The sequence below is a fragment of the Micromys minutus genome (assembly GCF_963924665.1).
Source record: "Micromys minutus genome assembly, chromosome: 13".
Taxonomy (NCBI): domain Eukaryota; kingdom Metazoa; phylum Chordata; class Mammalia; order Rodentia; family Muridae; genus Micromys; species Micromys minutus.
In genome coordinates, this window is record NC_137982.1 from 20,127,090 (window position 1) to 20,151,925 (window position 24,836).

At 44.8% G+C, this 24,836-nt stretch overlaps 2 protein-coding genes across 3 annotated transcripts in view; one reads left to right on the forward strand and one right to left on the reverse strand.

Moving 5' to 3' along the window:
* The window catches only part of ZEB2 (zinc finger E-box binding homeobox 2), a 126,006-nt gene extending 114,598 nt beyond the window's left edge, over window positions 1-11,408 (reverse strand). The window contains exons 1-2 of one of the 2 annotated variants that reach the window (XM_080927256.1): window positions 11,175-11,408; window positions 8,397-8,538 (exon numbers count right to left, since the gene is read on the reverse strand). In XM_080927256.1, coding sequence (XP_080783382.1) covers window positions 8,397-8,469 — 73 coding nt within the window. In that variant the 5' untranslated portion in view covers window positions 8,470-8,538; window positions 11,175-11,408. The remainder of the gene's footprint in view (window positions 1-8,396; window positions 8,539-11,174) is intronic. The other variant, XM_080927255.1, reaches the window with a different exon arrangement.
* Window positions 9,539-12,157, forward strand: LOC308428690 (uncharacterized protein). The gene is made up of 3 exons (XM_080927257.1): window positions 9,539-9,669; window positions 11,195-11,345; window positions 11,451-12,157. Exons 1-3 carry the CDS (start codon window positions 9,556-9,558, stop codon window positions 11,507-11,509), a joined length of 324 nt encoding a protein of 107 aa, XP_080783383.1. The 5' UTR covers window positions 9,539-9,555; the 3' UTR covers window positions 11,510-12,157.
* Window positions 12,158-24,836: the final 12,679 nt, after the last annotated feature.

The window sequence follows — 24,836 nt, forward strand, 5'->3', positions numbered from 1 at the left end:
GTCTGAATAATAAAGTGCGACAGCCAGAATTCTGAGTGTCTTCAGAGAGCCAGGATTTCATGTGCTGACTGCAAAGGGCCAGGAACTCAAAGAGTTAACCCGCATTGCTGGGTAGGGTTAATATCACAGCTGCCTGGTACCTCACTTAACAAAAGCCTCCTTTTGCAAACAGACTCCCACCCCCCCCCCCACCCCCAGTGTCCAAAGGTGTTTACCGAAGTAAATCTGCCTAAATCCTTCATTGCTGGAGTCATGGGGGTGGATAGGAGGGGTGGAAGGTGTAGGGCTAATCTCTTTTTGTAAATTCTGTAAATCTTCTGGGAAAAGGGTGGGAAATTAGAAATCTGTGTCACATGCCATGTACAATTCGAAATGTGTCCATTCTTGCTGCTCTCTTAAGTGACGTATACCACATAGGTGTTGGAACAGCTACCCAAATATCAAACAGTCCTCTCTTCTTTTGCAGAGCTTGTATGTCTAAAGTTGTGTGTGTGTCTGTGTGTGTGTGTGTGTGTGTGTGTGTGTGTGTGTGTGGACTGTATGTAATCTAATTGTTGGTATCTTAAAAGACAAGTTGGTTTCAGAAGGGGAAAAAAAGACAAGCCCATAGCAAGATAATCTACTGCAAAGTTGTCACGAGAGGGACCTGAGATTGCTGTGATCATGTTCCGGTGTCTTCAACTGCATGTTACTTTTGCATGTTGCAAATGGAGGCAAATGACACAGGAGAACCTGACAGGTCCGCCCACGAGGGTTTAAACAATTCCCAGCAAGAAGGAGCCCTTTAGGCACAAACTTTCTCTGTCAAGAAAAAAACGTGAATACCACCAGCCCCTCCCTACAAATCCTGAAGCATCCAGTTTGAGATACAAAAAGGCTGTCATCTCACAAATGTTAAACATACTAAAAAAATCTGAAAAAAGAAGTATGGAGAAGGTGTGAACGTACGGCACTTTGCAGCCCTCAGAGCTCTTTAAAATAGAACAACTTTTCCCCTAAAATTCTTTTCAGACATTTTTTTTTCCTTTTTGGCTCATTTGAGAGTTTCTTTCTTGGCTTTTTTCCCCTTTCATTTGAAAATATGAATTATCATAAAAAGTCAGGGTTGGGGGGGAATGGGAAAGTCTTTTCCAGTTTTCCTGAGGATTCTTTTTTCTTTCTTTCTTTCTTTCTTTCTTTCTTTCTTTCTTTCTTTCTTTCTTTCTTTCTTTCTTTCTTTCTGTCCTTTTTTTTTTTCCATCTGTGTTCAAGCATCAGTCCCTGCAGTCAGACCAGGGCTGGGTCTCCAAGCCCGCCCCTTCCCGCCCACCCTCCAGTGCCCCCACCTCCTAGGTCATATGGTGAACAATCATAGTTATTAAGGCCAAATTGTAAGTAGCATTCAACAGTGAGAAGTCTGCACACCTGACCCCAAATCTAACAGGCGTCTGGGCTAGAATTCAATGCTTCTCTTACACTTTTTACCTCAAGTGGAGTGGTGGCCATGAATAGTACAGATATGACATCTTGTAACACTATATGCCTGTCAGGAGGGACAGGCAGGGTTGAGCATCAACTATATAAGGCTGGTAACTAGGGGAAGGCCCAACAAACAGCCACAAACACCTAAGTTACTTTACTCAACCACTACCCTCTGCGCCTCTCTCTCTCTCTCTCTCTCTCTCTCTCTCTCTCTCTCTCTCTCTCTCTCTCTCTCTCTCTTTTCATCTTGGCTTTCTGTGGCAGAATGCAAATGGAGCCTGCCGGCGGTGAAAGGGCTGAATTGTGATTAAGAAGAAGAAGAGCTCTTTCTTTGTTCTCCCCTCAGGGGATGTTTACTGGGAGAGACACAGCGGATCAGATATGAAAGGCATTCAGGTCAGCATTGATGTGAGCGAAAGTGAAATCATACCTAAGGCATTCAAAAGACCGCCGTGTCAGGGGTTCAGCTAACGGTGCAGCTACTGTGTGTCTTCCCAGAGAGGGCAAAAAAAAAAAAAAAATCCTACTGACTGGCCATTTCTTTTCCCCCTAATTTGCTACAAAATTATAAAAGCACCCCCATTTATTTCCCACCACATGACACAACAGTTAAGATTTTTTTTTTCTCCTCTTGGACCACACAGAAAATCAAACCAACTCCTAATGATCTTATTACATAAACGAACCAGCAAGGCACTATCCGATCTGTAAAATATTTTTAAGCAGGTGTGCTCGTCCTGTGGGTTACATAGATGTGTGGTCTACAGGCAAGACTGAAGAGGAGAGAACTCCAGAAGAGACATGCTTGGATGACTTTTCCTGTCAGCATCCTGACAGGAAACACAACACACATGCACTCACATATACACATGTACACATACACACACACACACACACACACACACACACACGGGGGGGGGAGAGGAAGAGAGAGAGAGAGAGAGAGAGAGAGAGAGAGAGAGAGAGAGAGAGAACAGAACATCTTAAAATGAAATTATTTACTTTGTAATTACTAGTTACACTTTTCCTGAGAGCTTTATCTTTGATACAACTGTCACCCAAGATAAAACTATCTAGCACACAGCTTAAGCTTCCCACAGCCTGGTGATTATTACCATCTTTCTCTAAAAACTGCCTGATGAGGAAATCCTTGGATCTTTCTCTTAAAAGTTTACACTCCTTACAGCCCAAATAGTCATTCAATAGATTTTTCTCCAAGTGGTAAACTGATGATGTTGGCACAAACAGCTATATAAATATATACAAAATCCACAAATCACAGCAAACATTCTAACGACAAGGAGGTTCCTGGATGTTCCAAGGCTCAAAATAAAATAAAATAAAATAAAATAAACGAAAAATCCCATTTCATCTTCTGGTTGCTTGAGAAGAAAGGGAACTAAAGAAATGGGTCTGCGTTTGTTGGTTTGGGGTCATCCTTTCCTCTGCTCCCCACTGTAGTCTTCAACATTCACATCATGGCTAAAAAGCATATTTAGGCTTGTGCTAACATCTGCTTTTGAACTGACATTTTATATATTTTCAACTAGTGTTTCTGCATCACAGACTTTCCTCCTTTATCTCTTTGCTCTAAAAAGACAAGCAAAGAGCAATCAAAAAGGTGTCTGACTTGGCCATTCAGACAATTGCCCCCTTGTGGGAAGGCAGGAATGAATGGTACAGTGGACACCCAGCACCATTGATGTTATAAACATGTAAATGAAACACATTAGCGCAGACAATCAATTGTCTGTGAGCACTGCAAACCTGCACTCCCTCTCTCTGTGACAGGCACAAAATAGTGTCTACCTTGGGAAGCCACAGTGCTGAGCAGGGACAGGACAAAGAATCTCCTTTCACAGAGAGAAAAAGCACCTTCAGAGCCTTGGAAGAACACTGATGACAAAGAGAGTTGTAAGGAGAAAAAAACCCACCCCCGGAATAATTACGCCCTGTTAGAAAGCCAACAGCAGCCTTCTTTCCTACCTTCAAGGGAACACACCCCCACCCCATCCCAGGAAAACATGGCCTTAGAGTCTTGAACAACCTCTTGTAATTTTCCTTAAGCAAATTAAGAAAGAGAATGAAGGAAAGAATCTAGAATCTATGACAGAGCAGTTTGACAGGGAACTGCAGGCTGGGTTTTCTCCACACTGGAAAATGAACGCTTACAGGATATGAAATCATTTTCTTTTTCTCTTGACAACAGAGCAACATTACAAAGTTTAAAACCTGAAGCCTACCCCTATCCCTGGAGGACTGCCACAGCAAGCACGCTACCGGGTTCGCTGCTGGGGGCTGTGCTGCAAAGCAAAGCACGTGTCTACCCCAGTTGGCATAGTTTTCTTTCTTTCTTTTTTTTCTTAAACCAAAATAAAACAAATAGATCAGTCTAGATACATAGCCCCCAGCCTTGTGTGTGCAGTATCTCCATGGAGAGAACAGGACAGAGATTGATCTCTTTGGAGGACCCTCAGAGCTGGTACCTGCCACAGAGACAGCCTGAGTATGAAGCAGGGGAACAGGCTCCCCACAGAAGCTCACCAACTTTAGGAAAGCGACTTGCCAAAGATCTCCACAGTTGCAAGGATAAGTAAGGTGTGACCGATTATAACCTGAAGGGCACCATCCTGCCTCGATGTGTACAGAGGGTCTGTCACTTCCAGCTGCCCAGTCCAAATTCCCCCTGTGAGGGAGGTGAGGTGGAGCCCCATCCTGAGAATGGGTTGTTGGATGGCAGACGCCTTTCTTTCCATTAAGCACCTCTGCAATGGGAGCAGCATCTCCATTCCTCATTGCCTCTCAGCATCATTAGCAGACCCTCCACTCCTTTCAAAGAAGTGGGAAAGAGCGAAGGTTTCTTTTAAGCAGGGATAATAATTTCTGCTCATCTGATTGCATCCCCGAGATATTCGACTTGAGTGCTTTTCTTTACAAACTGAAAATCACAGAGCAAAGGTGTTTGCTGAAAGCTTCCCTGTCCGCTATCTACCTCCTAGGTAGTCCACACCACCCAGACCTTTAGCAGAAACTTTGAAGCAAAAATCAAGTCAACTTTTCCTTCCTTCTTTCGTTTCCTTCTTCTCCCTTCCTAATTCAAGTTTTTCCCATTCAAAGACAACTTCAGTCCATTCTTTGAAACAGGCATACCAGCAATTTCATTTTTTTTTTTTTTTTGTTGCTGTTGAAACACACATATGTTTGTGTGATTTTTCCAGAGGCTGGTGGTGGAAGCCTAGGAGGGGGAGAGAATGGGCAGGCAGGCCTTTCTTCCCAGATGGTTACTAAACAAGAAGGAAGCGGGAGCATTCTAGGACCTGCTGCCCAAAATCAGGGTGAAAGCCACAAACTTTGCAAGTTACAAACCGGCTGCAAGTAGTGTCAGACGGCTCTCCGTTCTGTTCTGGAGAGCTCATTCCTTCTTCTAAGGCTATGTGGAGATAGTGGGGTATAATCAGAGGACTATAAAGGGGGGCTGGCTCCCCCCTCCTCTCTAGCCTTAGTGAAAGTGTTACAAAGTGAGTCAGTCAGGCGGCTGAGGATCATCTGACTGAACTTTCTTGAAACCTACACACTTGTCTGATGGCTATTTGCTTTTTGCCTCTTTCCCTAATCCCACCTCCCTTTCCTCCACACACATCTTATTTTCTAGGAAAAGCTGTCCTGCTCTCCCTGTGGACGAAGGGAGAGAAACCACTAGCCATTCTTAACTTGGTCCTGTCACTGTCTTTACTAGGCATCCTGCTGGCCTGAAAGAATATTGGTACTTGAGATTTTTTAGATTGTTCCTCTCTTTCTATATTTGTGTCCCCTGATCTGCCTCATTCATCTAGGCTTTTTAAAAAAAAAATAATACCTCACATCACCGTCGTCTAAGCCATGCTTTTGACTAGCCTTTCAAACACACAAGCACCGCTCTGCCCGGCTCCCTTCCTTGCCTTCTTACTCTATACACACACCGGTGACTTCATTAAAATTATATAAAGTGCCATTCTAGGTCTTGGGTCTTTTTCCCCCCTTGCAGCTTCTATTATTATTGTTGCCATTATTCCTTTCCAGGAATTTCTATATGATGTTGATAAGCATCATCATATTTAGTGTTATCAGCAAAGACACAAGCTCAAAAGTGACATCTTTTCCAGGAATCCAGGAAAGAAGAAAAATCCACTCAGTTCAGATAAATCCTGGCAATTCCCAAAGGAAAAGGCATTGGGTATGTATTTGATGAGAAAGAAAATGAAAAAGATGGTCTGAGCTTTCCTACCTGCTTCTCACGACCCACACACTGCTAAGTCAGATTAAACCCAATGAAAACACTGGCAAGTAAGTCCTCAGCTTACAGCAGGTTTTCTTACAGGCTCTTTGGAAAAAGAGACAGGTAATAGTTAAAGTCAGAGAAAGGTGTGGGCATCCACAGACCTGCTGGTGAATGTTTAGGGTCTGGGATAAATGCCTAAAAAAAAAAAAAAGAAAGAAAGAAAAAAAATATCAAAGTTCAACTTTATCCACCCCAGAGTGTGGAACCTTGTCCCAAATGAATGGCTGATCATGGGAGAAATGGTTGGTATTCCTGACCGCACTCCTCCCTGGTACTCTGTATTACCTGTGAGGCCCCAGTAGCTTGTGCCACTAGAGTTCTCAAGAAGCCAGACTCTCTCCCAGTCCCCAAACTGGGCTGGGGCCTGACCTACTGCTGGAGCCAAGTTGGTATTTCACAGCAAAATCATGGAGTAGAAGGAGGAAGAACAAGAAAAAGAAATACTTCAGTCTTTACTGCAGAAGAATACTTCTGGTTGCCTAGCTTGAAATTTCATTCCCCTTTCTTAAAAAAAAAAAAAAAAAAAAAAAAAAAAAAAAACTGTTTAACATGGTGGGGGGGGGGGGGGAGAGAAGCTTCATGACACAAAGCTTTTGTTATCCGGATGATCAGCACTGTGCTTTAGATACTTGTGAGGGGGGAAGCCCCACAACAGACATTGATTTTAGAAAATCAATAACTAACATTTAATAAAGGGAACAGAGGAAACACGAGAGAGGAGAGGAGAACATTGGATGTAATTTTAGTGTCTACTAAATTACCCAGAGATGGAGAAGGGGAGGTCTCCTGTGTAAGAACCACCTTAAATAATGCCAGGCGGCAATGAAGAAAAAATTAAATTAAAAGAGAGACACACACACTTAAAAAGAGGCATCCTGAACCGAATCTTGGGGACCAGCTTGGAATATATTATTGTCCTTGTTTTTTGTAATACTAAGCCTAGCAAACAGATCAAAGACAGCACAAAGGGAAAGGCAGGGTAACATAACGAACAGTTTTTGACTAAAATTCCTTTATCACTCACCCATATGGCTCCCCACCTCCTCCACAACAAGCAAAAGAAACACACACACACACACACACACACACACACACACACACACACACACACACGCACACACACACGCACACACACACACACTCACGCTAAGAGACAGGAGAGGAGAGAGAGGGAGATTATTTGTCTCTAAACAGAATCTTTTAGTCTCTGTGTTTTACTCCCTCCAGGACCCCAAACTCCCACCCTGAACACCCCCCCCCAACCCTCTGCATGCGGTGCAGCATTGAGGCAGGCTAGGGGAGCGCACAATTGTCCTTTCTGGTGGAAAGTTGTTCCAAGTGGGTCTGAGCAGTACCCTCCAGGCGCGGGCTTGTGTGCTACCACCCTAGTGCCCAGCTCAGAAGCGTCTAGACCGCCCGCGCCCAGTGAGCGGGCTGAGAGCGAAAGGAGAGTGAAGTTTCCTTTCCGATTCTGGGCTGGCGCGGCTGGATCGCTTGTTTGTTTTGAGGTGCTGTTTGCCCCCCCCCCCGTTTCTTTTCATTTTTCTCTTTTAAAACTCAGTATCCTCCATCAGCACCCACCCCCTGCACCCTCTGTCGTCCCCCAACTCTCTCCCCTCCCCCAAGCGCCTTCCGCGCACTTGCCAATCACTTTTCTCTTTTATTCCCACGATTTTGTTTGAGGGTAATACCTAGGGTCTCTCTCTCTCTCTCTCTCTCTCTCTCTCTCTCTCTCTCTCTCTCTCTCTCTCTCTCACACACACACACACACACACACACTTTTACACAGTCCCTTTCCAAAATGGACCTAAACTCACACACCCCTTTAATCTGCCACCTCTGGTCTGTGTGTTCCCTCGCACCCCCATCTCTTTCCTCCTTCCTGACTCAGCCTGGATAACGGGATCCTCCCGGGCTCCTCCCGGCCGTGGAAGAGCAACTGCCGGGAAAAAAAAATCTCTGTTCGCCCCACTCTCTGGCCCGGAGCGGGGGCCCGAGCCTACTGCAGAGGAGCCGGGTCCCCAGCCCTCAGCTCCTGGCCAGTTCCTCCTATCCCCCCTCCCCCCCACGGTTCCCCACGTCTGCCCAGGGCCCGCTGCCCGCGGACCGTTACTTGGCGCACAGAGAGGCGGCCCGGCGACTCCAGCAAGAAACTTTGAGGCTGGCGGAGAAGCAGCCTCGGGTCTCCTCCCTTGCCCTGGCCGCCCTCCTGCCACCCTCGCCCGCCCGCGCCCCGAGGTCCAGCGCTCCCAAGCGCCGGAGCCCCCGCCCTGCCCTCGCCGCTCGCTCCTACCGCGGGGCCGGGGACCTGCGGGCCGGGGAGCGGAGCGGGCGGAGGCAGCAGGGGTGCCGGGGCCGCGGAGTGGGGCGCTGGTCCGATCGGCAGCGCTTGGAGCCCCCCCGGAGCCCGGCGCTCACTTGGCCCCGCACTTGCTCAACTCCCCCCCCCCGCGCCCCGGTACAGCGGCCGCGCGTGGGGCTCCGGCGCTGGTCGCCGAGGGAGGTTCGCCCGCGAGCCCCAGGCGCCGCCACCGGCTTCCTTTTCCCTGTCCCCCCCTTCCCCCTGGTCTCGGGCCGCCGAGTGGCCCGGAAAAGTTTGGTTCGGGCCTCTTCTTACCGTTTTTCCTCCTGGGATTGGCTTGTTTGCGCCTCTTGCACCGGGGGCCATCCGCCATGATCGGCTGCTTCATTGATAAGAGCGGATCAGATGGCAGTTCGCATGGACTCGGCGCCCTGCTTCGGCAGCACGCAGGCTCGATCTAGCAACCAAACACAGCGACAATGTGGGCATCGTCCGCGCCCATTGAAACGCGCGCGGGCCGCCCAGGGGATCCGGGCCAGGGCCCGGGTGAGCACCCATCCGCGCCCTCAGCGCCAAAGCGAAACTTCGGCGGCCCCCTCCCCGCCCCCCACCCCCAGCCTTGGCCCCGAGGCGCTTTGTGTTGTTACTGTTTGGTGTGTTGCACTCGCGAGGGGATCAGAGACAAGAATTACATCTTCAAAATGAGTCATAACTCCTGACCGTATGAGAGAATGCACACGGCGGTACAGTAAGACTGCTTGACTCAAGGCTAGGCGGACCCCTTCCTCCGAAAAGTCCTCAGCCGGGCTCGGGAACTTGGAGAGGGGGGGTCTTTCGCTCTCATCTTTTCTCATCCCTTCTCCGACCCCCCCATTCCCAAGAGGGAAAAAAAGTAACAAACAACGTAAAACAGCCCTTGGATGAAGCACACTCGGGTAAATTGATAATAGTAATTACAGGAAGCCCACTCGCCCCGCGACCCCTCCCCTCCCCTTTGGAGTTTATCGAGGCAACTGTCTCTTTCCCTACACCCTCCGCCCCCAAATTAAGATTTCCCATTTTACCCGGCAAAAGAAATATAATTATAAGCCTCTCTGGACATTGTTCCTACCACCCCCCCAACCTCACCACTTGGACAATATTTACTTAAGCCCCCCCCCCACGCACACGTTTCCCTACACTGATTTCCTTAAATTCTTCCAGTAGATTTTTTTTTTCCTCTCAAGAAAGGAAAGAGAAAGTCCGTGGCCACTATTTAAGTTGTTCTAAAGGATCGTGTCCTTTCTGGCTTCGAAACTTTTGTACCTAAAAATCGAGGGAGGCGCTGCATTCTTTCAGCTCAAACTGTCAAAACTTGGAGAAGGGAAACCTCGGAGGCAGGCCGGAGAAGAGGAGAGCCCTGAAACTCCGCGGGGTGGGAAGATGCTGTGCCTCGAGGATTAGTTTAAACAGCGGGCTATAAAAGATGTAACAGATGCAAACTCTAACACAAGGGCCATTAACCCTTTCTCTGCCGCCCAGCACGCCCAGTCCCTACACCCTGCACCTATTGTCTCCGGTGCTACAAGCTTTGCGGAAAACCTGGAAAGTGAGTATCAGTTTCCGCACATTTGCTAAGCGGGGGTGAAGGGGGGCAGAGAGAAGGGGAAGTGGGTGTTGTAGAAAGCACTTTAAATTTACCTAGGCGTACAGAGTAGACTTTTCAAGTTTGACACATTAAAAAAAATTTCTTGTCTGTCCTATTAATTTGTAATTGTTGTGTGTGTGTGTGTGGGGGGATCATGGAATAAAGAAATGGTCATACATGTCTGTAGGATGAAACAGCTGGCCTGTCTGTATTTCTGCTGAGACTTACACGCCACTGCATACAAAATATATATTTAATAAAATAAGTTGCCAGTTTTATGAGCCAGTATGTGTGTGAGGGAAAGACATGGCATTTATGCTGTAAAGTTTATTTGTGAATGTTAGCCTTAACTCTGGAGTAAGTAGTCTTACCCTCACCATTACCGGGTAGCATGGGAAACATGTAAGTAGGTGGGAGATAAATACATTTATGTTAGCTGAGCTCACCACTGTGCCTGTGACTCTTGGACTCCAACTTTTCAGGCTCCAAGTCTGGAATGGTGTGTGTGTGTGTGTGTGTGTGTGTGTGTGTGTGTGTGTGTGTGTGTGATAGAGAGAGAGAGAAAGAGAGAGAGAGAGAGAGAGAGAGAGAGAGAGAGAGAGAGAGAGAGAAGGAGGAGTTCCATGAAAAATCCATGTGTATATTACTTGGTCATTTAAAATAAAATTTCAAAAGTTACCCTAATTTTAGCCCTATTATCCTGACAGCAGTTTTCTTCCCAGCTGTAGTGACCCCCCCCCCTCCATACACTTTGGTAAACGACTCAAGTTCCAAGAGAACTTTCACTTCTTTATTTATAATCACAGAAGTAAGGTGTTACTTCACACACACACACACACACACACACACACACACACACACACACACACACACAAAGAATGAAATAAAGAAATGAAACTCGCTAGGCAGACAAAAACAGTCAAGTTTCTGCTTAGAAAACAGCCTTCTCCGGTGGGAAAGGTTAGTCTGCCATATCTAAGAGAAGGACTTGCTCCCGAATTTGGTAGGTCTTTCTCGAATAAGTTTTATAATTATTAACAGGTATTTGCCAAGTTTTAATTGCTGCATATAATGAACTGGAAGTCGGTGTGAGAACAAAGCATGAGAAACCTCCCACTTGATGAGTTTTTACCCCAGCCATACAGTTCTCAACAAAACTTTTCCTAGACTATGTAGTAAAAACCACCTTCGGTTACCTGAATGGACAGGTACAGATCAAATTGCTGGGGGAAGGGGGAGAAAAGAGAGAGGAGAGGAAAGAGAGACTAAAGGAAATCAAGAGAAAGCAAAGAAGCCACTCATGGGAAAAGTCTGCCACCAAGGAGCTAAAACCACCTGAAATTCCTGTCCACAGACACCCGGCTCACTTCAGACTAACATTCCCACTCAAAATGAGAAAATTAGACAGGGAGGAAGGGGGTACAAGCACACCAAACAAGGAGGAAAAGAAGTGGGGGGGGACCTACCTGTGAAGTCTTGTTTGTAGTTTTGGCCAGAAATGGTGAGAAGAAAAAGCATGAAGAAGCCGCGAAGTGTGGGGGAGAAAAAGGTGGAGGCGAAGAAACAGCTCCCGGAGCAAACTGAACAAAACCTCGCCAAGAGTGTCGGGAGGCAGGACCGTTATTCCTGCCGAGCAGGTTAGAACTGATCTCTTTTCGGCCACTCCAGGAAACACAAACCTGGGGACGGACTGACGTGTTACGCCTCTTCTAATGACATTTTTTTCTTTTTCTTTTCTGTAGGGGAGAGAAGAGAGACCCTGAAACACGCGCCACCTATCTTTGTGGGGAGGGATAATTGAAGCGTCCTGAGCGCGAGCATCATGTGAAAACGTGATCGCCAAGTTTCTCTCTGGGAAAGGATCTGGGATAGATTATACCTTGAAGTCTCCGCAAACGCTTTAGTGGAAGAAATGAAATTCCACCTCCCTCCCTTCCTCTCTCCCTCCCTCCCTCCCTTCTCCACGCCCCCCCCTCCCGCCCGTCAAGCCTTTGGCATCATTATCCTCATCACTAAATCCTGCAGAGTACTGGGCGGAAAACGGTGCACACCATTCACAGAACTGGAGAACTCCGAGGGGCGAAAGTTAAAGGGAAAGATCTTGGGTCTTCCATGCAGATCTCTTTTCTTATATAGATATCTCTGGTGACTACGCTTGAGGGGCACATCAAGTTATATGGATACCTCAAGCACCGTTTTTGGAACTAAATTCTTGCCCTGTCTATTACATTTTATTTTTAAAAAAAAATCGCCAGAGCTAGGGGAGGAAAATGCTACTTGTGCACTGCATCTTAGGATCTGTGTGGGGGGGGGTATTTTTTTTTTCTGGATTGGATCCCTGTATTAAAAGTCCCTTGGCATTTTAATAAAGGGTCTCTAGATTAACATAGAGCTGCACTGTGCTGGCCAATCTCTGGGTCTCTCTACATCTCATGCAGACCACACTACAACAGGAGGAAGAAGGAGAGAGGCTAGAGGAGCTTAGGACGAAAGAAAGAGGGTGACATTAAACTGTGTGGGGTCTAAGTTTTGAAGTGTATATTTTTTGATATTGCAATTAAAGTAAAATTAAAAAGAAAAGACTCCACCTTTGCTCTGAAGGGATTGGTTATGCAAATATGGAAGGGATTTCCTGGAGAATACAGCTTTCTACTGTATGGTTAATTAAATAATCACTCAAAAGCTTCCAACGTGACGCTCTGTCCTAATCCAATCAGGTTACATAGGTCCTAAACAAGGAAGATATTTCCCACATCTGGAAGTCAGCAATTTAGCAAGTACTGCACATTATTAACCAATTCAGAGCCCACTTCCCAGGGGAATTTTTTTTGAAGTTTAAGTGTTCTTAACCAATGCTCTGTTGTTTTGTTAATCAAAAAGCTGGTTTACACTGCACATAATTGGAACTAATATAGAAGTAAATAAAGACAGCCAAATTTGAGGATGCTCTGTATTTATAGGAAAAGGAAGAAACTGTTTTGCCTCAACAGTTAAGGCTTAATTTCTTAAAAACACTAGGAGACCCTCTCCCAATTATTTTAAATAGTGAAAGTCTTTAAGAACCCGAGAAAGCACAGATAAATGCCCAGTCCCTCAGCCTCTAGAATCCTGTGTAAAGGAAAGGGTAAAGGTTTGAATAGGGCCAAACAGCTTCCTCTTATCAGCTTTTCTGCTTTAATACTGTCAAATATGTCATAGTCCCCTGTTTTCAGTCTGAAGAAACCTGAAACAAATAATACCCTGATCCAACACTAGACTTTTACTCATATTAAGATAAACTGCTTTGAACTGTGCTTTGAATGTGTGCCTACAGCAAGACTTTGAATGCAAGAGTCACTGGCGACTGCTCTCAAAGGAGGGGGAAGCCACCACAGGGGCTGCCACATCCACACTCCCAGAGCTACAGGGCTTTGTATTTTGCATGTTTATTTTTCAGTGGTGGTGGTGGGGGGAGGGTAATAGCCACCCAGCATGACCACAGCTAGATTTCATTCTAGGGTGCAAGAAAGCGGATTTTCACAGTTGGTTACACACTCCTCTTTCCTAATTTGAGCATTTACAATGAGAAGGATTGGATAAATTAATTTCTCCATTGCTCCCATCACAGATAGAGTACCTATAGATGATCTATGTAAGTTGTGGAGAGTTGCAGTCGAAAAATCCTTAATAAAGAAAAAGGTTTCAGCATGGGTCAAAACACATCCGTGCCATATTTTACATTTCTCATACTATCTTGTATCTGTACTAAATATATGGAAGATGTATCAAGTTTCCTCCTATAAGATTTATCACTACTGTTCATATCCTTTTTCCTTCCGCCTCTTTTCTTTAAAAAAAAAAAAAAATCAGAGATCAGCTTTCTTCTACAGTGTGCCGTTAAGCCTCCCTTGGAGGAATAAGGAGCCTGCTTTAAGAAGTGACTACTGGAGAGACCCTCTTCAGGCACCCAGGTAGCCACTGGACATCTCTAGCCCAAACCCAGCAGTGCAAAGGCACAATGCTACTACATGACCAGTTGAACAAACAGCTAACAGACCTCTGTCTTCATCATGGATAGGAAATATCTTCTTACTTCAAATCTGGCAAAATAGACCATTAACTATTTCAATTAAAAATACCCCATTATCTGATTACCTTAGCCCCAGTCGTCAGGAGGTGGCCCCCAGTGTTAGCACCGAGTTTCGACATGGTTTCTCATATGTTGGTATGGAAAAAAAAAACTGATCAAAACAAAACTGAACCAACTTCAGTTTTCTAGGCTCACATGAAGGTGGACGTTTGGGTGGTGGTACAGGGAAGATTGCGGGGGTGGGGGGAGTGCTGAGAGCAGGGCTAGGTTGCCCACTGCCCTTGCCTGGCACGCCCCTCCCCAAGCTTCTGACTGAAGAGTGTTCCCACCACCGCCCAGGCAGTGGGATCAGAGGAAGCTGGAATATAAATTTGTTCGGAACACTCCCTCAGTTCCAGGGCCAGGTCAGGGACAATGGGGACCGTGGGATTCACATAATACAGGAGCGCAGGATGAAAAGTCCAGAGGGGACCAGGGACGGCTCTGAGGCTCCTCACGCAGCAAAACAAGTCCAGCGAAGGAGGACTCGCTCCTTTTTGGACTGTTTTCCCGTTAATAATCCACTTCGAGATTAGCGCAGGCAAAGGGGATTAAAACAACAGATACATGCGAATATGAAATAATATTGACATCGACATTTGAGGGGAAAAAAATCATTCTAGAGGGCTTCCTTGGATAAAGCCAACTGCTCCCCTCAGGACTCCTACCCTCTCCAGCCCCCCGGCAGGGTAAGGAGGACACCCTTTTGTTTTCCAATTCCCGGCAGCGGGACCCGGAGCCTGTCCCCCCATTCACCTCTCAGTCTGTCAATTTCCTTAACTTTCACAGCCGCTCCCCACCCCCACTCCTCCTGCTGGCCCAGAGGCCCTAAGAGGTACTTTTCTGCCCTTGAACACACAAGCTGAAGAAAGAATTCGAATTTGGCCACAGCTAATGATTTTTTTTTTTTTAAAAGCAAATTGTGTTTATTTTGTACCATGTGGGGGAAAAAAAAAAGATTCTTTTCTGGTTTAGAAACGGAGTTGTTCTTTCATCTAAAGGAATTATTTCAATCCTGTATTGCTATGCAGGACGTGGCTAACTTCGTTTTAGAGTTGCGAGCAAAGGCTGATACCCGGGACCCCTGGATTAGGTGTGTGAGGGCACGGCGGGGTCTGAGCAAAGCCAAACGGTTTTCTCACGTGCAAACTCGCAATCCAATCCATTCGGAGTTGAGCCTTGGATAGGAGGGGGGAAAGCCTATTTAAAAAAAAAAAAAACCGGGAGCATCTCAGAGAAGCCCTTTCAAACAAAACTAAAACGGGACCCGAGAGCCTGCGACCGTCCCTCACCTCCCCGCTGCGAGGCCCGCGGGCTGTGGAATCTCGCACGTCACCTGGCCCCAGCGGGGCGGCCAGCGGAGGATTTTATTTTCCTATTTTATTTGAAGTAAAGGCTTCATCTCGGCTTTGGGGTGTTTGCCAACGTCTCTACTGACAGGAACCAGCAAACTTCAGGACTCAAATGAGCATCTTAATTTATTGATGCAAAGCAGGTCTGCTCGCAGTTCCCCATCCCCGGCGCTCTCCCCCCCCCCCAGCCCCCTCCCTCGCGAACTTCGCTCCCTCCGTCGGTCTCGGAGCACGTGGGGGGGGATCGGCGGCCCGCACCCCCCCCCCCCGCACACACCCGACCCCGCCCTGGCACCGCGCGACCCCCGCCCCGCTCCCGGTCAGCTGACCTGGCTCGCCGGCCTGCTCCCCGCCCGCCGCCCTGTTTCCGGTCCCCCGGGTCCGCGAGCCCCGCTCCGCGAGGAAGCCGCGGCGGCCGGGAGGTGATGCAGGGGGCTGATTATCATGAGAAAGGCTGTGCCTGGAAAAGCCTCCTCCACGCGACTGTCAGTCTCACAAAAGGGGGGTGGTGGTGGTGGTGGAGGAAAAGGGGGCTCTTGGAGGAGTCACCAGAAAACTTGCAGCAAGTTAGACGCGACGCAGGCCCGAGGAGGTGGCTTTCGCCTCAACTTGGAAGGCTGGGCATTAGGGGTGCGGACGCCAGCAGCCTCGCCAGGGAATTGGAAACCCAAATCTCCCCCTCCCTTTCCTCTTGCCCTCCTTTCAGCCCTCCCTGCCCTTTATCCATATTTTCTTGCAATTCTGTCGTAACTGCATTTTCTACATTCTCGTTCCTTTCTATATTTCTTTTGCAATCTCGCGCCCCCCCATTTACCTTCTTTGTAAATTTTTTGGTGCTTACTTTGTATGTCCAGATTTATCAGTTCGTTTTCCAAACAGTGTTTAAAATGCAATTAATCTACCAGCAGGAGGTCACGGACACCCTGACTAAAATAACTCCTGGGTCTTAAGAGACAAGTTCACCAGGTGTCAGGAAAAAGTGAAATCATAATGAAAATAAATGAGTATCTCAGTGACTATAACGGCTTATTACTCTCTATTATTATATCAGCTTTCACAGATTTTTTTCTTTAAAAAAATATAATCTTTCTGGAAAAATACGAAAGTATTTGACAAGGAGAACCATTATAATTAAGGCAATATGCAAATTGTTCATACTTATAAATAAATTATTTTAATCATGCTTATCCGACTTTAGAAATTACAGTAGGTAAATTCAAGAAACAAACTGGCTTTTCTTTTCATGATTATTAGAAAGTGTAAAAAAAAAAAAAAAAAAAAAAAAAAAAAAAAAAAAAAAAAAAAAAAAAAAGCTCCCAAAGCTGTCTGTCTACCCCCCAACATAGATTGATCAATTCAGGGAGAAGCAGCCTGTTATGCGGTCTGTTTAATTGCTAAGCAGATCCACAACTTGGGTATGTGGATTGTTTTCCTGGCCAGGATGCCGTCCATTACCTAGCAGGTGAGTGAACGTGAAGCTTCATATGTCCTGAAGTGGCTACACTTACGATTTTCATGATGATCATAATTATTTCTCTTTTCTACACTTTGAACACATTTGTAGTTCTCCTATTAAAAATCAGAGCCTGCTCTTGTTTACAATTTGTTTACTTCATTGAATTTTTAAAACTTGTTACAAGTCAATTGAACGTGTACATTAAGCCATTTTTTTTTTTAGGCCAAGAAAAATAAAGATGCATTAGAAAGATGCCTTTTAAGCTTCATAATTATTAATTGACATTTTATGATGAATAATTAATCATCTGAATAATTTTGGTATCTCTGATCTGAACACATATTTGCATATCTAATGCTTGATTTCTGAATGTGTTTCTTTAAGATTCATTCTTTCAGGACAAAGAAATAAAGTGATATATCTATTTTTTAAAATGCAAAGTTCCTGTACTTGTAAAAGTTTGTTATGCTAGTCTATTCTTTCTGGAGATCCATAAAACTTCTTAACAATTTGTAAACCATTTATGTAGCAAGCACATTGAAACACACAGCAGCTGTACAATTAGGAAAACGATCTCTATGTGAAATCAAGTAACTGTTCTTCCTAAACTCAGATACGTGGGCTCATTATACAGGATATGTCCTTACTGAAATGCGGTCACTGAACTTCTTGGTTGGTTTACTATGGTATAAGCAGACATATGAGGCACTTGACAGACAATTCAAGTTTGATATTTAGATAAGTTTTCATTTTTTGTACCTATTCATATGTAGGCTGGTTGAAGTTATTTAAAAATGATTAAACAAGCCTATCCGTGTTATTTTTTATGATGCTGAAGTTCAAATGTCTATGTAATTATTCTTTTTGTGATCGCAAGCAATCTCACTCTGAACTTGTTTATCTCCAGTGGGTACACTAGCGGCACCTAACCCTCAGGGTGCTGTTCAGAATTAACTGAAGTAATGCATGACGCTTAGATGTGTTGCAGTTTATAACAATGAAAATTTGGACAAACAGTATTGAACATCCAGACCCAATCAAGCTAGTTTCAAGTAGTTTTGAATATGGTAGGATTTATCGTTACTTAGGATCTTCAAGGGCTGTCCAAAGGATGCCTAGCCACCAAAGCACAATAAATGCAGCGCTTTCTTTTTGCTAATTCAGCAGTTAATTTGTTATATTCAATGTGGTCCTAATTTGGTTATAAATATCAGATTCCTTTGAAAAGGAATTTAGCCCAAATGTCTGAATGTGAAGTTTCCTGTGTTCTGTAATCACATACTGTCTTTGAGTTTAAAGGTTAAATGTGCAAAAGCCCAGAAGCAATCTTAAGTAAGAGTCTGGAATAAAAGGAGACAAACTCACAAATTTGGAGACAAGGAGTTTGGCTGTCACAGTGCTTTGCTTTAGGAACATTCATAATGAGGTGAGCATTTCCTATAGTTATTGTGGCCCCAGCTTCATGATTAACTCCAGCATCTACAGTGGGGACGAAAGTCAGTTTATTAACTGGAAAATGAGTTCCCCCAGTCTCTTAAACATCTACAAGGCCAGAGTTTCTTTTTGATGCAAAGCTGAAAAATCAATGCAAATGCTGGATGGAAAGTTCTTCAATATTTAGTGAGAACACTGAGGCTTTTTGTTGTCTTTTAAGACCTGTAGGAGCGTTTATAATGATTTGTAGTCCTTAAAGGGTCCTTTAATTGTCTCCTTTCTTAAAGGATCCATGCTATATTCCGAAGGTTAGAAATGCTACAAGGAACTTGTGGAGTTGGCCCAGGGGTCTGGAGTGACCCTTGCCGTTCTGTTTTCCACCTGCTAATGGGATTGCAGACAGCTTGCACCTACAAATGGCCTAATTTGTATTATATTCCTCCGAGGTCTTCTTTAACCCTCTATAATTTGCCAAAAGTTCAGAATTATAAACTTGGGTCTGGAGGCTGATGAGACGCTTGAGTCAAGACCTGAAAACCTGGGCCCAAACCTCAGATCCCAGGGGCGGCAGGTAGGAACTGACTCCTCCACGTCGTCCTCTGACCTCCACATGTGTACCGTGACATGGGCATTGTGATGTGTGCACCTATCACATAGCACAAATTTAATAAATAAGTGCATAGAAAATCACTTCCAACCTTGTGCTGCATTTGGTCCTGACTTTACACCATTCTAAGGATTGGCAGAGGCTATGGTGATCTGCAGTGTGAAGAAAGCTATTTTTCTGGAGTTGATGCAAGGCTAAATCACCTCGCACATCGTTTGATTCTGACAGAAGATACACAGGAGTTAACCTTACACACCACATTATCAAGACGCTGTGGGCTTGAGGGAATCAATGACTTACCCAGAAAGTGAGCATCTGGCTGTTCATGGGCCTCTCATTAAAGCCAAAGCTGTGCTCATGGGACAACCAATGTGGTCTTTCAAGGATTCCTTCTGATTCATCTGTAATCAGCGTTTATGCACTCTCCTAACTTGCCTCCAGTCTTCCTGGACGCTGCACTTGGCCCTTGTCTTTTCATGTTTTACTTGCCCTTCTAGACAGGCACTGGTGCTCTTTTTACCCCCCACCCCCAGTTACAGTTCAAGCTCTTAAAGACTTTCTCTAACGTTGGCTTTTTCTCAGGCATTCAGAGTACGTGTCCCTGACCCAGCTCTGTGTTGTCAGGGTCCCCCACTCAGGAGAGCTGAGAGCAATCAAGGGACTGCTGCCCTGGCCCAAGCACTGAGCTTATGCATGATACTGACTGATGACAGAGACATTGTCACCCGCACATCACAGTATAGCTTTCTTCTTTCTATGACTTCCTTTAGCATGCTTGAGTAGAACGTGAGCATTGTTGCAGTCTGTTCTGCGTCAGCTTATTTGAATTATCCCTGGTAACAGGGTAGTGTGCTGGCTAGTTTTGTGTCAACATGACATGAGCTAGAAAGGAGAGAACTTCAATTTCAAGGATGCCTCCTTATGATCTGGTTCTAGGTCATTTTCTTAATTAGTGATCAGTGTGAGAGAGTCCACTGTGGGCAGTACCATCTTGGGTGGATTGGTGGTCCTGGGTTCTATATGAAAGTAGGCGGAGCAGTCATAATGAGCAAGCCAGTGAAGCAGCACCCCTCCATGGTCTGTCTGCATCAGCTCCTGCCTCCAGGTTCCTGTCCAGTTGCAATTCCAATCCTAGCTTCCTTCCATGAAGAACAGTGATATGAAAGTGTGAGCCAAATAAACCCTTTCATCCCCACGTTGCTTGGTCATGGTGTTTCATCACAGCAATAGAAACCCTAAGTACAATAGCTTCAAACATACGTGTTTTGAAGTTACATAGACTAGCGTTTAATTCCTTGCTTTGTGAGAAGTAATCTTGTGTTGAGCCGATGTTGCTTAACCCTGTGAACCTCAGTTTAGAAATGAATGAAGAATTTGTAGATTCTAGCTGGTTGTGGCAGAAAATTATGACAACACAGGTAATGTTACATTTGGTAGTCATGCTGATGGATACTCACTCCTGTCTGTGGGTAGCCTGGAAAATGTACGGTTAAATTCCATGTATGGTTGATAAACCAGGGTGAGCATCATTTTAGGTGATGCTTATTTGATTTCCTTTTTTCAAATGACTTCATTACTTTCATTTGTTTTACTGATCTTATTGGGAATTATTTAATTGGTTCTTGTATCCAATGTTGACTGACAATAGTGTGAAAGCATAATCGGCTTATAGGATTTTTAAATTCATAATAGGAAGAGTGGGTGCTCACGGTTATAAACACTGTGATACAAACAACAGTGGTTAGAAAACTGTGGGTGGGCCATGTCTGCTGGCTCAGGCCTATATTCTCAGCATTCAGAAGGCTGAGGCAGGAGGACCACTCATTTAAGGCCTGATTAGCAAACTTAGTTCCCATGGCAACATGACAAGTACAAAGGGAATTGGTGATGGAGGTCAGGGTGACAGCTCTCATTCAACACCATGAAGTCCTGAGTTCAGTCCCTAGGACCACAAAACAATACTTTTCAACATGAAACTGAATCGAACCGGGTTTTGTATTTCAAACTTTCACTTGCATGGTAAGGAGCATGTTTGTAGTTAATTCTCCATATGTACCCCACCCTTAGGGGAGGCATCCTTTCCAGTAGTACTCAGTGGTCAAAGAGTGCCAGCCAGGTCAAGGCAAAAAGAGGGTTTCTTGGCAAAATTTGTACAGCTGGATGGACTTGGGAGGGGCAGAGGGATAGATGAGATGGGAGAAAGCTGAAGGCCGGCCTGCATTGTCTTTCCTCCAGCTTGAGAGCTGGAAAATCTGCTTGAGAGAGAGAGGGAGGGAGAGAGGGAGGGAGGGAGGGAGAGAGAGAGAGAGAGAGAGAGAGAGAGAGAGAGAGAGAGAGAGAGAGAGAGAGAGAGAGAGAGAAAGAGAGAGAGAGAGAGAGAGAGAGAGTGCCCACAAGCATAATAGTTTTGAACCGCTTTTGCTTCTTTCTCTTGCTGCATATTTGGAGTTGGGTTGTGTCAGAGGCCCTGGCATGATCTACTGTGTATATGACTTTTCTACCCTGTGCCCTAGAAAGAAGGGTGTCAAGGGAGGCCTGGCTGTGGGCACAGGGAACATATTGTTGCAAAGCTTCTGCCACAGTGAAAACCAGGCTCCTTTCTCTGAAACTAACTTTGCTACACATGCAAGAAAGAAGCCATTCCGGTTAGTTTTTTCCTGGCCCACGGTAGAACCACAAATAAGGCTTCCGTGGCAAAGGGGCATTTTTTCTGGGTTGAGGGAAACTGGCTTACCTATTGTTCTTGGCACAAAGATAGGGGCCTTCTTTGAGACAAGGGAGACAGAACAAAGTGGAAAGTTCACAAAACATATTTAGTCTTCTAAAACAAAGAAATAGCAAATGTTTTTTTTTTTTTTTCTTTAAAACTTTCTTTGTTTGTGTGCTTAGAGGTTGGGACTTCAGTTTAGGGAAATCATCACAGTCCCCGGCTGTCTTGTCACCAACTATCAGTGTGCATTTAATTCTGTGTAGGAAAAGTTGGCCACAAGAGTTCTGCTGTGGCTGCTCTGAAAGATGATCATCTTGAAGTTTTTCTCCTACTGGAGAGGATTCTTGCGTAGCTGAGGTAGGTATGTGGGTTGTGGGAAATAACACTAATAAATACCGTTTGAAATCACAATGGATCTTCAATTTGGGGAAAAGTAGAGCCATGCTTTTAAGTGAATACCTTTCACTGGGAAAAGTTCAAGCTCGCTTCAAGTTAGAGTCTCCAAGCTGTAGTCTACTTGGCAAGGGAAGGTGATCTCTCCAATGACTGTGTTTCCCCCAGTTGCCTATCAGATCCAAATACTGGAGAACACTTCATTCCTTCAGAAGCTTTGTAGAGGCATAAACTAATAACCTACTCCAATTACACTCTGAAGCAAGAATGGGTAGAGGCGAAGGCACCAGGCAGGGACTGTGCATTCTTAGACCTGATCGTTCCTCTTTGGACAGATCTCTGAGCTCCCAAGGCTCTGAAGTCTAGCACACACTGTTTTAGTCTTTCTTGTGTGTCTCTGTTACTAGGCAGCCTGAAGAAATGGAGCAGAGGTGGAACTGATACACACGCTCTCTCCCTACAGCACTGGGGAGCCTTTTTGTGACTCACTTCTAATTGAATACACTAAAATTAACAAGTATTTTTTAGAGAAACCAATCTGAGAGAATAGAGCTGACTAGAAAAGGTAAGGTCTGCTTAGGAGGACAAGGGTGATGTAGTAATTTAGGATGTGACTGTCCCATTTCTGATTCTACACCAGAACTGACAAAACAAAACACAAGACAGGCAACTTTTTTTTTTTTCTGCTTTGTTTTCAATCTTCAAGTAAAATGACAGCCTACATTAGCCAAAGGCTACAGGATGGTCATGTAGAGCTAAGGCAGCTTGATAGGTGATGGGGAATTGGGGATGGAGGTAGTGTCCAGCTTGGGTTCTGTTTAAAGCACTGTCTACAATACACTGCCTCTTGTTTGTCTTCTGCACCAGGCATACTTCTTACTTCACATTTTCTTTTTTGCTTTTGATCCTTTCTATGTAAAGGAAATACACAGCTTTCACTGCTGGTTTTGTCTGTAGACCTGTAGGCTTAGATCTTAGAATAATGTGACTGAAACATGTGACATTTCCATGGTGTTACTAAAAATGGCCTAGAGCAAACAAAATACCGTTTGAAATGTGCCTGGAAGAACAGCACTTGAATGCTGTTGCCATGTGCTGAGTGCCCAGGACAGAGCTTGATGAGTAAAGTCTGGACCAACTGGTGAGTGCTTCCGTGTGTGAACATCACACACTTCATTCAGACAGTTTATACCGTGCGTTCTATACATCAAAGGTGATAGGTGCTCATGGAGGTGAGCAATCACCTGGGGGCTCTCGCAGAATTCTGTCACAATTTTTGAATTCTGGGTCCGATGCTTCATTTCTAAGATGATCTACTAAATCATTTTCCAAGTAACAGAGATGTAACAGACCCTATTCACTCACTTGCAAAGGGAATTTTCAATACAAATAAAGTCATACATATTTATGCTAGGGTAATTCAAAATAACTTCCTCACATAAGCATAGCTACATTCAAGTAAAATCTTGCCAGCATTTCTGAGTACATTGCTTTAAGAAGAAGAAGAAGAAGAAGAAGAAGAAGAAGAAGTAGTAGTAGAAGAAGAAGAAGAAGAAGAAGAAGAAGAAGAAGAAGAAGAAGAAGAAGAAGAAGAAGAAGAAGAAGAAAAGCTCCATGTAGCGTCCGAACTCTTTAAACATCTTGCCAGCTTCCTTGACATACCCCAGCTCTGTCTCTTTAAATCACTGACAAGGATTTAAAAACTGCTTCATCAGAACAACTGTTACCCTGTCTCCTATTCCAGCCAGAACCCGATCTTTTAAAAGGACCGTATTTACAGCTTCTTTTGAAATCTTGAAACCATTTGGCTGATACATTTTTGCTACATTTTCTTTTCCTGCTTTAATTACTGGTGATATTTGCATGAAAACAGGAGGATGGGGACATAGAATTTTTTGTCTTATGAGCTCATGAGTTTTGGATGCCTAGTCCCCACCTGAGAACAGTGCCTGTTTTATTACAACTAGAAAGCCAAGAGCTACTTGAAATTGTACAACAGTGGTTCTCAACGTCCCTAATGCGGGCTGTAACCCTTTAATACAGTTTCTTGTGCTGTGGTGACCCTCAACTATAAAATTATTTTCATTGCTTATTTCATAACTGCAATTTTGCTGCTGTTATGAATCATAATGTAAATATCTTTTTTCCAATGGTCTTAGGCAACTCCTGTGACCCACAAGCCGAGAAACAATGTTAGAGAAGAATTAGTTGAAAGTGAACTAAAGTTCAGAAATAGGCACTCAGGAAATTAATAGATCCATGAACCAAACAACAACGAGTTTTCTTCCAGGCCACATTAAATGAGTATATATAGTTCCTCGCACTACAGTTGAGAGGGTCAGCACACCAAGATCTAGGCAGAGCTTGTGAGTCAAATCTTCCCAAGAAAACCACATTTGGGCAGTGACCGCCGTCCTGTGGGTGTTGATGTGTCAGCACAAATCTCAGACAACAACGAAGGAAGCCATTTCAGACCAAGTTATGAACTCTATCGACGGCCGCTTGACAATTAAGAGGGAGACAGAGATAGGTCTCTCCCACCCCTCAAGTTCTACCTGTCTGACAAGTGTCTGTTATCTTTCTCAGTCAGATCAGAGAAGACCAGTCAGGATGGGCTCTGAGCATCTTAGAGACCCAGCGGTTTCCACGCTCAGTGATGGAGTCACTGTCTTCTCAGCTGTGTCTTCTGCATAGCGTATTCCACTCTGCTTGAACGGCTTAACTACTCACCCAGTCCTCTGAGCCTCACCTCTCTTGGTTTGACCCTTTCTTCTCAATAACTATACATTTATGTTCTTTTTCACCTGTAACCTCACCTGGCTTCTGATTCTCCTGCCTCTGCCTCTTCAGCATATTCTATCTGGGTGCACGGGCACATCTGGCCTTGTTTGCTTTTCTAAAATTACATTTATTTAATGTATGCACATGTGTGTGTGTGTGCATGTGCCACAGTGGTGTGTGCATGTGTGAGTTCCAGGAACTAACCTCAGGTCATCAGGCCTGGTAGTAAGATTAGACTTACAGTTGTAAAAATATTCAAATAAAAAATGGTAGCACATGAAAACAAC

What these genes read in the sequence shown, in the direction of transcription:
- LOC308428690 (XM_080927257.1), top strand. Translation starts at nt 9,556, where the DNA reads ATGCAAACTCTAACACAAGGGCCATTAACCCTTTCTCTGCCGCCCAGC. An exon ending in CTTTGCGGAAAACCTGGAAA is followed by an intron (nt 9,670 to 11,194) that starts GTGAGTATCAGT and finishes TCTTGTTTGTAG; the next exon opens with TTTTGGCCAGAAATGGTGAG. An exon ending in CCGTTATTCCTGCCGAGCAG is followed by an intron (nt 11,346 to 11,450) that starts GTTAGAACTGAT and finishes TCTTTTCTGTAG; the next exon opens with GGGAGAGAAGAGAGACCCTG.